The 12,234-nt window shown below is 49.9% G+C and overlaps 4 protein-coding genes across 4 annotated transcripts; 2 read left to right on the top strand and 2 right to left on the bottom strand.

The window, feature by feature from the left end:
• Positions 1 to 300: 300 nt before the first annotated feature.
• FIESC28_06392 (uncharacterized protein) lies at positions 301 to 4,869 on the bottom strand (the record flags this gene model as incomplete). Its single annotated transcript, XM_031160536.1, has 1 exon — positions 301 to 4,869. The coding sequence occupies one exon, from the start codon at positions 4,867 to 4,869 to the stop codon at positions 301 to 303; it is 4,569 nt and encodes a 1,522-aa protein (XP_031015397.1).
• An 833-nt stretch (positions 4,870 to 5,702) lies between these two features.
• FIESC28_06391 (uncharacterized protein) lies at positions 5,703 to 7,118 on the top strand (the record flags this gene model as incomplete). Its single annotated transcript, XM_031160535.1, has 1 exon — positions 5,703 to 7,118. The coding sequence occupies one exon, from the start codon at positions 5,703 to 5,705 to the stop codon at positions 7,116 to 7,118; it is 1,416 nt and encodes a 471-aa protein (XP_031015396.1).
• Positions 7,119 to 7,685: 567 nt separating this feature from the next.
• FIESC28_06390 (uncharacterized protein) lies at positions 7,686 to 9,754 on the top strand (the record flags this gene model as incomplete). The annotated part of the gene is made up of 4 exons (XM_031160534.1): positions 7,686 to 7,875; positions 7,926 to 8,607; positions 8,664 to 9,023; positions 9,085 to 9,754. 4 exons carry the CDS (start codon positions 7,686 to 7,688, stop codon positions 9,752 to 9,754), a joined length of 1,902 nt encoding a protein of 633 aa, XP_031015395.1.
• A 572-nt stretch (positions 9,755 to 10,326) lies between these two features.
• Positions 10,327 to 11,689, bottom strand: FIESC28_06389 (uncharacterized protein; the record flags this gene model as incomplete). The annotated part of the gene is made up of 3 exons (XM_031160533.1): positions 10,327 to 11,029; positions 11,098 to 11,248; positions 11,485 to 11,689. 3 exons carry the CDS (start codon positions 11,687 to 11,689, stop codon positions 10,327 to 10,329), a joined length of 1,059 nt encoding a protein of 352 aa, XP_031015394.1.
• Positions 11,690 to 12,234: the final 545 nt, after the last annotated feature.

The raw sequence follows: 12,234 nt of genomic DNA, 5'->3' as shown, positions 1-12,234 counted from the left end.
CACCCTCATTTCCTCATGACTGAATAGAATAACATGAACTTTTTGTTGTTATTTCACACGGTAATTATAGATAATCACAGATAAATACTATGATACATATGCAGCCACTGAATTAATGAAGGCTGTGTTTCAGTGATCATATCAGCTCATATGCCAATGCCCGCTGGCTTCTTTTTACTCCCAAACACCAACCATTACCCATATCTTCAACAGAGCTATCAATAAATAAATGCATCTATCCCCTTACTCTATCCCTGTCCTATTCTCCTGCCCATGACATCTCTTCCCTTGCAAGTCCACTCATTTGGCGTTTTCTTTACCCGCCTCGGTCACCTTCCGTGACGCCGTCTCGATCTTGTTCATAGCGCTGTCATCCTGGAGGCTCCACCAGTGCCGCAAACCCTTGGCATATTCGATCTCTTCTGGGGTAATTTCGATAGGTGGACCCTTGACTTGGCTGAGAATTTGTCCATCATTCGGCTTGGACACGGCCCATGACGATGAATCTTCTGACCGGATGCCGAAGTCGCGGCCTTTCATCGACACCACCTTGAACCGTCGGAGGAGGATGACATCTCCACTTTCAACTTCCGGCAGCGATGTCAAGTGGGGCCGGAATATATGGGCCACACGGACTTGGGTCGGTGCCGTCGAAGGATCAGTCAGGCTCAAGGTGAGCATAAAGTCCCGAGGACCATGTTTCGGTCGGTGCGGTTGCGGCGGTGTTTGTGTCACCACTGCGAGAACATCCGTCATCTTGTTGATATTACCTCTGAGGCTCTTAAGCGACAGAAAGTCAGGCAGGTCTACCCTCAACGTTTTAACTAGCCGTAGTTTGAGAGTCTTGACGTCCTCTTCAACATCCTCAGGTACGGTAGCAAAAGACCCGGCAATCGACGGAGACTTTAGTGAGGCGAACGATGCATCAGGGGAATCTTCTTGTAGTTGGAAACTTCGTGACACTGAACGAGTCTCGCGCCTAGGTGTCTCGTGCTTCGGGTCTGGTGTTCTGTGGCTCCTTGTTTGCCGAGTTGAGGGGCTTGATCCTTTCGCAAGCAATATGCTGGGATCGCCATGGTCATGTCTAGATCGCAGCACTCGCTGAGATCCAGGTGGACTGTTGTCCACACTAGCGATGCTTTCATCATCTGTTGCCTTTTTCTTCCGCTTATTTTTTATCTCTGCCTGCACTGAAGCGCCTGCTAATTGAATGCTGGGGTCATCGCGGTCCACACTTGTGACACTTTCATCATCCGTTGCCTTTCTCTTCCGCTTATTTTTTGTCTCTGCCTGCCCTGAGCCACCTGCTAGCTGAATACTGGGATCATCGCGATGAGTTCTGCTGCGAGTTCTGCTGCTTGGCCTGGTCGAGGCCGGACTACTATGCTTGCTGCCACTATCCACAGGTCCTGCAGCAGGCGTAGCTGTTATCAATGCCATGCTGGGGTCGTCTTGATCATCGTCATCAGGTTCTCCGTTGTGCTTATGGCGCCGAGACCGTAAAAGTTTGGAAGCAACAACCTCAGACGCTGGATCAGACTGTGAAGCTGACTTCCCTTGCGCTCCTTTGGGCTGCTCCGTCTGGGTAGGCGACTTGCTTTTTGAAGCCGTAGGAGAGAACGTGGTAGGGTCTATCTCTAGGTGCGTATCCGGTCGAACCGGAGAATGCTGCAGTATCTCAGACATTATTTGATCTTCTGGATCTGCATCCTCTTCGTCGCTGTGATTTTCGTCCGTGACAGTTTGTTGTGTGTCAAGCACCTCCGGTTCGATCCCTTGCTGTGTCTCGCCAGGAGTAGGAAGATGCTGATCGTGCTCATGAACTGAAACGTGAATGCTATCTTGTACGGTCCGTTCTTGGGTAATTTGGGTAGGTGGCGGCGAGAGCTGTCCATCCTTTGTAGACTGTTGCTCGGCGTCTTCTTCCACAACCTCGCCGATGGGTTGTTTCAGGGCATCGCCAGACGAGACGTCCTGCATGACAGCATCATGAGATTCGGATGATTCCTGAATCTCACTCACTGCTTCCTTATCTAAATTTGCGGTAGCACCCTCCAAGGACGAGGCCCCGACTGAAGCTATCTTTGATGGCTTCGCACTGTCTTCCGAGATCGTGTGTAGTTGTGTGAGCGATTCTTCCTGGGTCACCGTGACTTGAATACTTGCTGAGTTCTCTTCTTGAATATCATTCATCGTAGTTTGCGCCTCCTGGCTGACAGCAACAGCGTTCTCAGCGAGCACGAGTTTCTCAGTTTCCTTTGGTTCAGCAGTTTCTTGCAGGGGTACATCAGGCGCCGCATCAACATCCATAGCTTTGGTAGTTTCCTTAACAGCAAGCGCTGTCTCACTAAGTGAGTCCATTTTCTTGGATTCTTCGAGAGTGATATATTCATCCTCAGGTTCTTGAGATGATTCCTTCGGAGCAGGTGTGTCCATCTCGATGTCCTCTGATGCTGCGTCTACCAGCGTTGATTTCTCTTCGGCTTTCTGTGCTTGTTGGGGCTGGCCACCCGTCGTCAAGGATTCTTCCTTGGCAGGTACATCAATAGATTGCTGTTCCTTCTCAACAGATCGCTCGTTTCGGGGTGGGCCGTCGTCTTTCGTAACTTTGTGTGAAGGCTGAGGTTCGGCCGTCTCATCGTCTGCCTTTCCTCCAGATGCTGCCAGTGGCTTCTCCTTTTCTACATTCTTTGGGTCCGCTGCTGCCTCAACTCCTTGTTCTGATTCACCTTCTTCGGAAGCTTCAGACTCATGTTCTTCCTCCTCCTCCTCCTCCTGCTGCTGCTCGTCTTCATGTTTCACGGCTTCTGGTTCAACCTTGGGTGGCTGTTCGTTCTCATCTTCAGAGTCTGATAGCAAATCGATGAAAACAGGCTCTCGAGTGGCAGGCACAGCAGGAGGGCGCGCTTGTGAACCCCCTTCGTCATCTTCTTCATCATCATCAGTGTAGTCATCTTCCTCTGAGTAGTAGTCACCTTCCGCATCATCTTCGGAACCCTCGTAGTCTTCCTCATCGCCACCGAATCGTTCATACGTCTCTTCCCCATACTCATCAGAGGCTTGGTCAAGGTAGCCCTCTTCATTTACAACGTCTTCATCGACATCTTCATCATCTTCGTCAGGGTCCAGAATTTGTGTCTCGGGATCGCCATTATTCAGATCCGGGTCTTCTTCAGATGTATCTACGTCATCGTCATCGTCGTGCGTGCGGGAGTATTTTCTGAGATCGTAATCATCCCCAGGTTCGTCACCACCGTCACGATAACGCTCAACCTCACTTGCCGGATCCTCGAGCGTCGGTTTTGGCGATGCATTGGCTGTTACGTCCATATCCGTGTTTTCTCTCGAAGGTGATATCTCGCGATCTGCACTTGACTCTCTTGATGGAGACGAGCTTAGAATTTCTACCGGATTCTCAGCGTCGCTGCTAGCGTTTGCGGAACGTGATCCGGGTAGCATCTCAGTAGCCCATGGGTTTTGGATCGGCTGAGCAGCAGTCGCGAAAGCCGGGTCAAGAGCTGATTCTGTGGCAAAAGGATTGTGTTGACCTGCGACGGATTGCGATCCATGAGCGGTGAACCCCATAAGCGTATCCACGGGATTAGAAAGATCTGGGTCACCCTCCAGAAGCGCGGCCGGGTAATCTTCTGCTCCTGTAGTACGGCTGGGTGAGTTGGGGATATCGTTTTGTGCAGGGAACAGTCCTGGTTCTTGAGGGAAAAGTACAGTCTGAGGCGTGAAACTGAAAGCCATGTCTGTATCCATGTGATTTGGTTGTTGGTCCAACAGGCTTTGATGCGACTCGAGAGGTATGCCGTGTGGTGTTGTAGAACCGCCTTCGAAATGCATAGACTGATTCATGGTCGGGTTATCTGACTCGAATGGCCTCGTTCGAGCAAAAGGTGTTGGTGTCATCTGTGCAAAGCCAAAGCCTGGCCTTGCCTCAGCCAACACCTGGACACTTGCCATAGGCGTAAAATCCACATCTGCTGTCTGTGAGCCTTGGTCAACCATTGCCGGTCGGGATGGTGTATCCATAATAGGGTTCTCAATATCGCCATTCGCCTCGGGTTCCTCTTCGTCTTGCTCCTCGGGAACATCGTCGGGCTCAGGACTGGGAGATCGACTGGCATATCGCCAAGCGTTACCAGGTAGACTAAATCGCGAGCGCTTCTTCGACTTGGTTTTCTTGCTCACGTCGTCGTCAAACATATCCAAGCCTCCCTCAAACAGTGACCCATAGGATACACGCGCTCGCTTGAGAAAGGCGGGAGAGGCATATTCGAACGGTTCGAGGGTCGATGTAGCGTTTCGTTTTACAGGTAAGGTGAGCTCTGGGGTTGGCGGACCTGGTGTGGCCGGTTCCTCGGGTATGGTATCGACAGGGTCGATGTTCTGTGCCTGGTCGTTGACAGCAGTTTCGGGTTCTGCAGCTGGGGCATCGATATCGAGCAAAGTCTCTTTTTCCGTATCAGGTCGACGGATACCAATCACCAAGCGATTCGTGAATTCGAGTTGCCATGCTATAGTGCTTCCTGCGATCTGTGTCTGCGTCTCGTTCTTCTCCCAATGACCACCTTCCAGGCTCACACGAATGTCGTCTCCTGCACCCAACGATGCTTCTGATATCGCCTTAGCGGCCGCGCCGTGGAACCGTACGCGTACTTGGCCATTTTCGCGTCGAAGGCGGAAGTCACGCTCGGCCAAGAGGAATGCGATAGACTTGGTCAAGATACTGAAAGGCCATGTGATGGTTATCGTTCCGTATATAACTCGGTTCTCTTGTCCGGAGGATTCTGGATTCAACTGCGCAATAGGTATAGCCTCGCCCTGATCAAGCAGGGAGTTTGTGGGTTGAGGTTCGGCCATGGTGACCTTGTCGCAATATTGGTCGCGTCGGCGAGGATGCGCAAAGACCTGGGAACCTAGACGATCTAGGTTGATTTATCTGCGCATGTATAACCCCCAAGCCTTTGTTATTATCAATTCGAGATTCGGAATTATTGCATCGCGTAGTTTGCAGTTGGCGATGTCTTTGGCCGTATGCGACTTGTTGGTCGGTTTGCGGTTTGAAGTAAATGCTAAATTGGCTTGGAAGCTCCCAAGGAAGGAGGAAAGCTACCAGCTATGCTGTAGTGGGGATCATGCCAAAACTGGAAGGCGGTCAGACAGCACGATGCTCTATCCTCTTATCAGTCTGTCATTCTTCATTACTAGCATCAAGGTATCAAAAGAATTGACCGTCGAGAGCATAAGAAACGAAATATTTCGATGACTTTATGATAACTTATACTAGGTCTTAGTCTACTTTACCTCTTTTAGCACCCTAAGCTTTAGAGGATAATTTTTCTGTTGCCCAGTAGCCAGGTCGAATGCGCGGGATTGCCTTCCAATTAGAATTCTCCGAGACGCCCTGCCGTCTATTAACAGTTACTCAACTGAGTGATTCGATAGAAGCACCTAAGTTAGTCTCCATAGGCACTTAGTTTATAGAATCGACACTGAGCTGAGTTGAAATAGTTCCACTCCCCACTCAGAAGGAAGAGAGGGCAAGCAGCTCTCCCGATTACAAACCTACGGACTTGCATAGACGCGAAGGGATTAACCATTGGCTTCTATTGTCACATTAAACAGATATATTGTGTTTAAGGCTGAAGTTTACCTTGTCTCTACGTTTATATTATATTACATTCGATTCTGAAATGGGCTCTCTGACTCAACCTTTGTCTTTCGACGTCAACAGAGTCGCCATTATTGGCGCAGGTCCAGCTGGAATTGCTGCTGCGAAATACCTCACAGCACAAGGTATCCAAGACATCACGATATTCGAGCAGCAGGACCATGTCGGTGGTATTTGGCGTTATTATGGGTTTGCCCCTGGGACTTGCCCTGTCCCTCAAGAGGATCCCTATTGTCCTCCAGACGAGCCTCTCCTGTGGGACTCGACATCAGTGCCAATATTCACATCGCCTATGTACGAAAACCTTCACGCTAACATCCCGAAGGAAGTCATGAACTTTTCTGACCAGCCTTTTCCCGACGATGCCAAGCTGTTTCCAGAAAGGTCTATGATTGAGGACTATCTGATCAAGTACGCTGAGGATGTCAAGCCTTTGGTCCGTTTCTGTCAGCGTGTTGAGAGGGTCTCATTGAAGCAACAGGATGGCAGAGACAAATGGGAGGTGGGAACAAGATCGACCATGAATGACCACGGCATTACTACTTCGATTTTTGACGCCGTTGTCGTTGCAAACGGTCACTACTCCACACCATATGTACCCGACATGCGGAACATCAAAGCGTTCAATGATGCGTATCCTGGAGTAATTACCCACTCAAAGCAGTATCGTACGCCCTACACGTTTAAGAACCGCAAGGTAGTCGTGATTGGAAATGGACCGTCCGGTCTCGATATTGCCCTGCAGATCAACCAAGAGTGCAGAAAGCCTTGTCTACTGTCGGTGCGGCACCCCACGGCTCCAGATCGCCTGACGCACTCTGGATGCGAGGAGACGGCTGAAATCGAAGAATTTCTGGTGGAAAAGAAGGGAATTCGTTTCAAAGATGGCCGGATCGAAACAGAGATTGACGCTGTTGTCTTTTGCACCGGTTTCCTCTATAGTTATCCATTTCTACAGGATTTAGACCACAAGCTTGTTACATCAGGCCGGGGTGTTCACGGTCTATATCAGCATGTTTTCGACATCCGGCACCCAACTCTCGTCTTTCCTGGGCTCAACATGAAAGCAGCCCCTTGGCCACTGGTCGAGAGCCAAGCCGCTCTCTTTTCAGCGGTATGGTCTAATGACCTCGATCTTCCGTCACGGGAAGTGATGGAGGCTTGGGCTCTGGCTCTAGAGAAGCAGGAAGGAGAAGCTTTACACGTATTTGGTCCCAATGGGGACGGTACATACATTAACAAGCTACATGATTGGGTTATGACAGCTAAGCGACTAGGCAAGGAGCCGCCATTCTGGAATGATGAGCTGATGTGGCAGCGCAGCGTGTTCCTCGATGCCAAGGCGAAATTCGAGCAACTTGGCTGCAGAGCGACAACACTGGAGGAGGTTGGCTTTTACTATAAGGCTGGCGCCCGAAAGGATGTAGGGCACCAGTAGGAACGAACTATGAGTCAGGCGGTAAAAGTACACCAGAGTTCCAGATATATTCTGCCTACCCTAGACGGTTTTGCTGGCATTGACTGGTGGTAAGGGCATAATGACAGGGGTCTATCTGCACCATTTGACAAGGGGTTCGAACAGCACTTGGCTTTCACACAAACTCGGTCAGTTCTGGATAGGAAAAGTCGGGGAAGGATCCGAGGTATAATGGTGCTTTGATGGTGGATTGAGAGGTCAGAGGAGAAGTCGGTGTCGGATTTGTCATGCAAACTGGATCCAACATCTGGCGGCAACTCCGCCGTCTGGAGACACGCTTCGATGCATAGAACAGCGCATCGAAACAACAAGGGTAGCGTTCGTTAGTGGATATATGCCATCGTCAGGATAATGCGTTGGCGATACATGAGGCAACGTCGAGACTACTTGAGGAGGAGAATAGAACATGCATTCTTGTTTTTCTTGTGAATTTTTTTCTTGTTCCAAACTTCCTCTTCTACTGCATTCTCATTACCTGACCTTTGACACCATCAGTTTCTCATAAGTCAACCTGAAGAGGTCTTCATCATGGCATCGTCCAGATCTGATAGTACCGCCTCGTCCATCACCGCGACAAAAGGTGCAGCTCGCAAGACATTGCCTCAGCCAAAAGACTTGTCACATCTTTTCTCCGTCGTGGCCAGAAATCGAGAATCAAGCGAAATCAAGGCTTTCTACAAATTTATGCAGATTCCGGGCATCAGCAATTTTGCTGGAGGTGAGTCAATCCAAGCTTCGGCGGCTGATCCATTCTAACAAGCGACATAGGAATGCCAAATGTGAAATACTTTCCACTCGACACTTTGGAAGCCCAAATAGCGAAACCAGACCGATGGCAACCTTCAGCCAATTATCCGGATCAAATAAAACCGCCAACGTTAGAGCCTGTGATGTCCTCGTCTTCCAGCATTAGTGGCTTCATCAACAACCAGATTCAAAAGGCGGGCAAGAACATCCACAAAGATTCCGACCACAGCAAGACATCGTCATCGCGAATTACAATACCCAAGGTTGTTCAGGAAATAGACCCCACCAAAAGAGTCGACCTTGCCACGGCCCTTCAGTATGGGCAAGTCACTGGCTACCAGCCTCTGCTCTCCTTCATCAAGCAGTTCACGAATCAAATCCTCTACCCAGATATTCCCTACAAGGGTGGAGTAGATGTCATTCTCAGCAGTGGAAGCACGGACGGATTCTCAAGAGTCCTCCAGCTCCTGGTTGATCCCTGGTATGAGGGACTACACCCTCCCACCGAGAGACAAGGCATGCTTTGCGAAACCTTTGTGTTTGGAAATGTCATCACACAAGCGAAGCCTCTAGGGATCAACATTGTCCCTATTGAGACTGATGAGGAAGGCATGGTGGCTGAAGGCCCTGGTGGTCTGAGAGAAGTGCTTGAGAACTGGGATCCTCAGAACGGCCTTCTACCGCATTTCTTATACACAGTAACGTAAGTCATCCCGAAGAAAGACTCAGTGATGTCCATATGCTAACTTGATACCTTAGAATGGGAAACAACCCCACAAGTGGCGTTATGGGAATAGGGAGAAGGAGAGAGATTTATGCGCTCGCAAGCAAGTTCGATATCATCATTGTCGAGGATGATCCATACTGGTTTCTCCAGTTCCCTTCCGCCGCGGCGCACGAAGCCAAGGCCAGAGGATATGGTGATTACCAGGAGATCAAAGTCCGCAAGCCAGTAAACCGATCTGGCTATGAATTCATTGATTCGCTCACTCGCTCATATTTAAGTATGGATGTTGACGGCCGAGTCATTCGTCTTGACACATTCTCCAAGACAATCGCTCCTGGTACCCGACTAGGTTACATCACTGCTCAACCTGCGATCATAGAGCGTCTTACAAGGTATGGCAGTCCTCTCCTTCTCTTCATGATATCTTTTACAGTACTGACTCTCCGCTTATAGAATCGCTGAGACCGGCTCTGGCCAACCTTGTGGCTTCGCCCAAGCACTTGTTGCGCAAGTCATTTTGGGTCCGCACTCATCTACCCTCCAGAAGTTCTTCTCCCTCCCATCATCAAGGAAATCCTCGTTCACCGGCTGGAAGGTCGATGGCTGGGTACGATGGCTAGAGGGCCTTCGTGGAGAGTATGAGCGTCGCATGATACGAATGTGTAAGGTCCTCGAAGAAAACGCATTCCAATTGAGTAGTTCTACACCCAGTTGCCCTGACTCTGAGTGGAACATCATTACAAAGACCCGGCTGATCGATTTCGATTGGCCTCGTGGAGGCATGTTCCTGTGGTTGAGAATACACTTTGAGAAGCACCCTCTCTACCAGACCCAGGGTGGCAAGCTAGCGCCAACAATCGACGGCCCTGCTCTTTCAAAAGCGTTTCTCATTCACAGCACTAAGGCGCCTCATCTAGTTGTGGGAAGCCCAGGTAGCATGTTCGGAGCTACACCCCAGATCCGGGATGAGCGTGGTTGGCGGTATGTACGCATGTGCTTCGCGGCGGAGAGTGACGAGAACATCGATGCTGGTTCATTGAGGTTCGCAAGAGCTGTACAGAGCTTTTTCGAGATCCGAGAAGCTGCGCGGATTGAAGAGTTGATTGATGAATTGTATAGTTAGAAGCGAGTGTTTGGACTGGACAGGCAAAACAGGATATCATAAACTGCCAGGACTTTTGATAAAGCATTATACCACAGATAGGATTGAAATTGAAACAAGAGAAACAAATCAGGAAGCTTAAGAATGTGTACATTTAGACGTAAACCAAAGCATTGTGATTCGCTGTAAGCTTAACCAACTACTATACAAGTGAGGAATTAAATATTCCATCGTAATACACAAACTCAATTGATCATTTCAACCAATCAATGTACATGGATGAACAAACCAAAGAATGATATCGCTGTCGGTAACAACTACAATTTCACAACTGCATACTTGTTGATGATGCGAATGGTAAACCACGACATTTCACGTCAAATCGCAACATGTTTCACAATTACAATTACAATGATTGGCATAGAGTTAAGGAACCAATGCCGAGTCTGGCTGTAATTCATATCAAATCTCTGATTCATTTTTAAGAGAGCTCAACCTTCAGAGAAGCCATTACGCCTCAATATCAAACCATGCTAGACCCGTCATTTAATTCCGTCGAAACCCGCTGCACACCCAGCAAGTCAAGTAATTTTTTAGTTCTGCTTCTTCTGAGACTCCTCAGCGAAGACCTTGGCGTAGGGGTTCAGGCGAAGCATGACCTGCTTGTTCTTGAGAGGGTTCTTCTTCTGGACAGCAGATCGGCGAGTGACAGCATCTCCCTTGGGGGCGTTGAGGGAGCTCTGGATTTCAGAGCTGTTGATCAGACGGGTGAGATCGGCCTGAGAGACAACGTTGGAGGGGAGGAGGAAGTCACGCTTGTGGGCGGAGGCCTCGGTGGTAGAACCGTAGATATCGTCAAGAGCCTTGAAAGCGGCAGAGGTCCAGACGATGAATCGGCCGAGGTGACCACCAGGAGCAAGCTGGAGGAGGTTGAGAGCGGTAACGGAGCAGGTCTCAACACCGGTAATGTTGCGGAAAGCGGTAACGAGCTCCTTGCCATCGGTCTCGGGGGAGTAGATGACAAGAGGGCCACGTCGCTGGCGGTGGCGGCGGCCACGGAGCTTGCCCTTACCAGCACGGAGCTTCTTGGAGTTCTTGACCTTGTTGACGTCCTCACCAGCACCGACAGCCTTCAGGAGGCCGAGAGCAGCAGCGGTCTTGGTAATAGCGGCACCCTCGAAAACAGCGGAGTCGATAACCAGAGGAACCTCAGGGACGGAGTTGACCTGGTGTCCACGGGCCATGAGCAGGGGAACGGCAGCGGAGGCAGCCAGGGCAGAAACGACGGCGTATCGCCTATTTTTCGTGGTTAGACACCAAATTTTCACTAAATCTTCACACAACATCTCCCATATTCAACTTACTTCTGGTTTTGCGATACCTTAACGTGCCACTTGCGCCACGTCTTGGTAGGAGCAAACATACGACCGGAACGACACATGTTACCGAACGCAGCTTGACCAGCGCGATGTGTACCGCCGCCAGAAACACGGGGAATACGAGCAACAGCACGACCTATTTATCATGTGGTTAGCTAGTGTCCCTATCCGAGTTGTGGTGTTATCCCAAAAACGCAATTGAAGCTCGGATTTCGTCCAACGTCAGACCAACGGGAGACCGGGAGACGACGAGCTGGTCCAAAGTCCAAGCCAGAAGTACAACATGTTTCTATGCCCAGAGTTTGACAAGTGTTGCGGAGTCTTCGTGGTCGACTGATCGATCCTCCTCCACAATATCAAAAATTCACGTACCGGTACCCCAAGACTCAGCAGAGGTCTGGTGACCAGCCTTCTCGCTCACAGCGTAAGGCTGACGCTTGTTCTTGGCCATGCCAGTGTGAACCTGCTGAACGATATCGGGTCGGATAGGGCTGGTGAAGACAGCAGGAATGGCGTGGGTGGCTCCGGTGGCAGAGCCATCCTTTCCAAGGATGGTGACGGTAGGTCGCGAGGCCATTGTGAAGGTTGAGGTTGAACCTGTGATGATGCTTGAGTTAGAAACGATGCAAAGGAATTGCAGCAGCTTCGCGTTGAGATCTCACCTTGGGCGTCGTGCGGCGTCGAAATGGGTGATGGAGTGGGAGGTTGCAAGGCTCGCGAAAATTCACTGTAGAATATTTTGCACTCAATTTGGTGGGCGGAAGGAGAGACCCTAACTCTGCCCCGCTCTTTCTCAATTCGCCCAAAAGCGTCCACCACTTTTTAATGCTGGACACGTGACATTGAAGCTCCACTACCAAGGTAGCCTGCCTTTATGCTAGGTAAGCGAACGGCACGGACACAGTACAGAGAGACCATAGAGCAAAGATTGTGCTAGTGGACCAATTCGCACCACACTTCAGCCCAAAAGTTGAAGCGCCAATCACAAGACTGCATTATCTCAAAGAGAATACCTCAACGGCTTTTATATATATAATATTATCTCATTCTCATCATGGCTCATCCAAGTCGCTTCGTCGTAGCATACGTAAGGTAGTTACATATCTCGTTATGCCCCGTCTA

This window comes from Fusarium coffeatum (assembly GCF_003316985.1).
Source record: "Fusarium coffeatum strain FIESC_28 chromosome Unknown BRIP53273_contig_137, whole genome shotgun sequence".
NCBI lineage: Eukaryota > Fungi > Ascomycota > Sordariomycetes > Hypocreales > Nectriaceae > Fusarium > Fusarium coffeatum.
The sequence above is the reverse complement of the archived record's forward strand: the minus strand, read 5'-3'. Positions and strand labels throughout refer to the sequence as shown.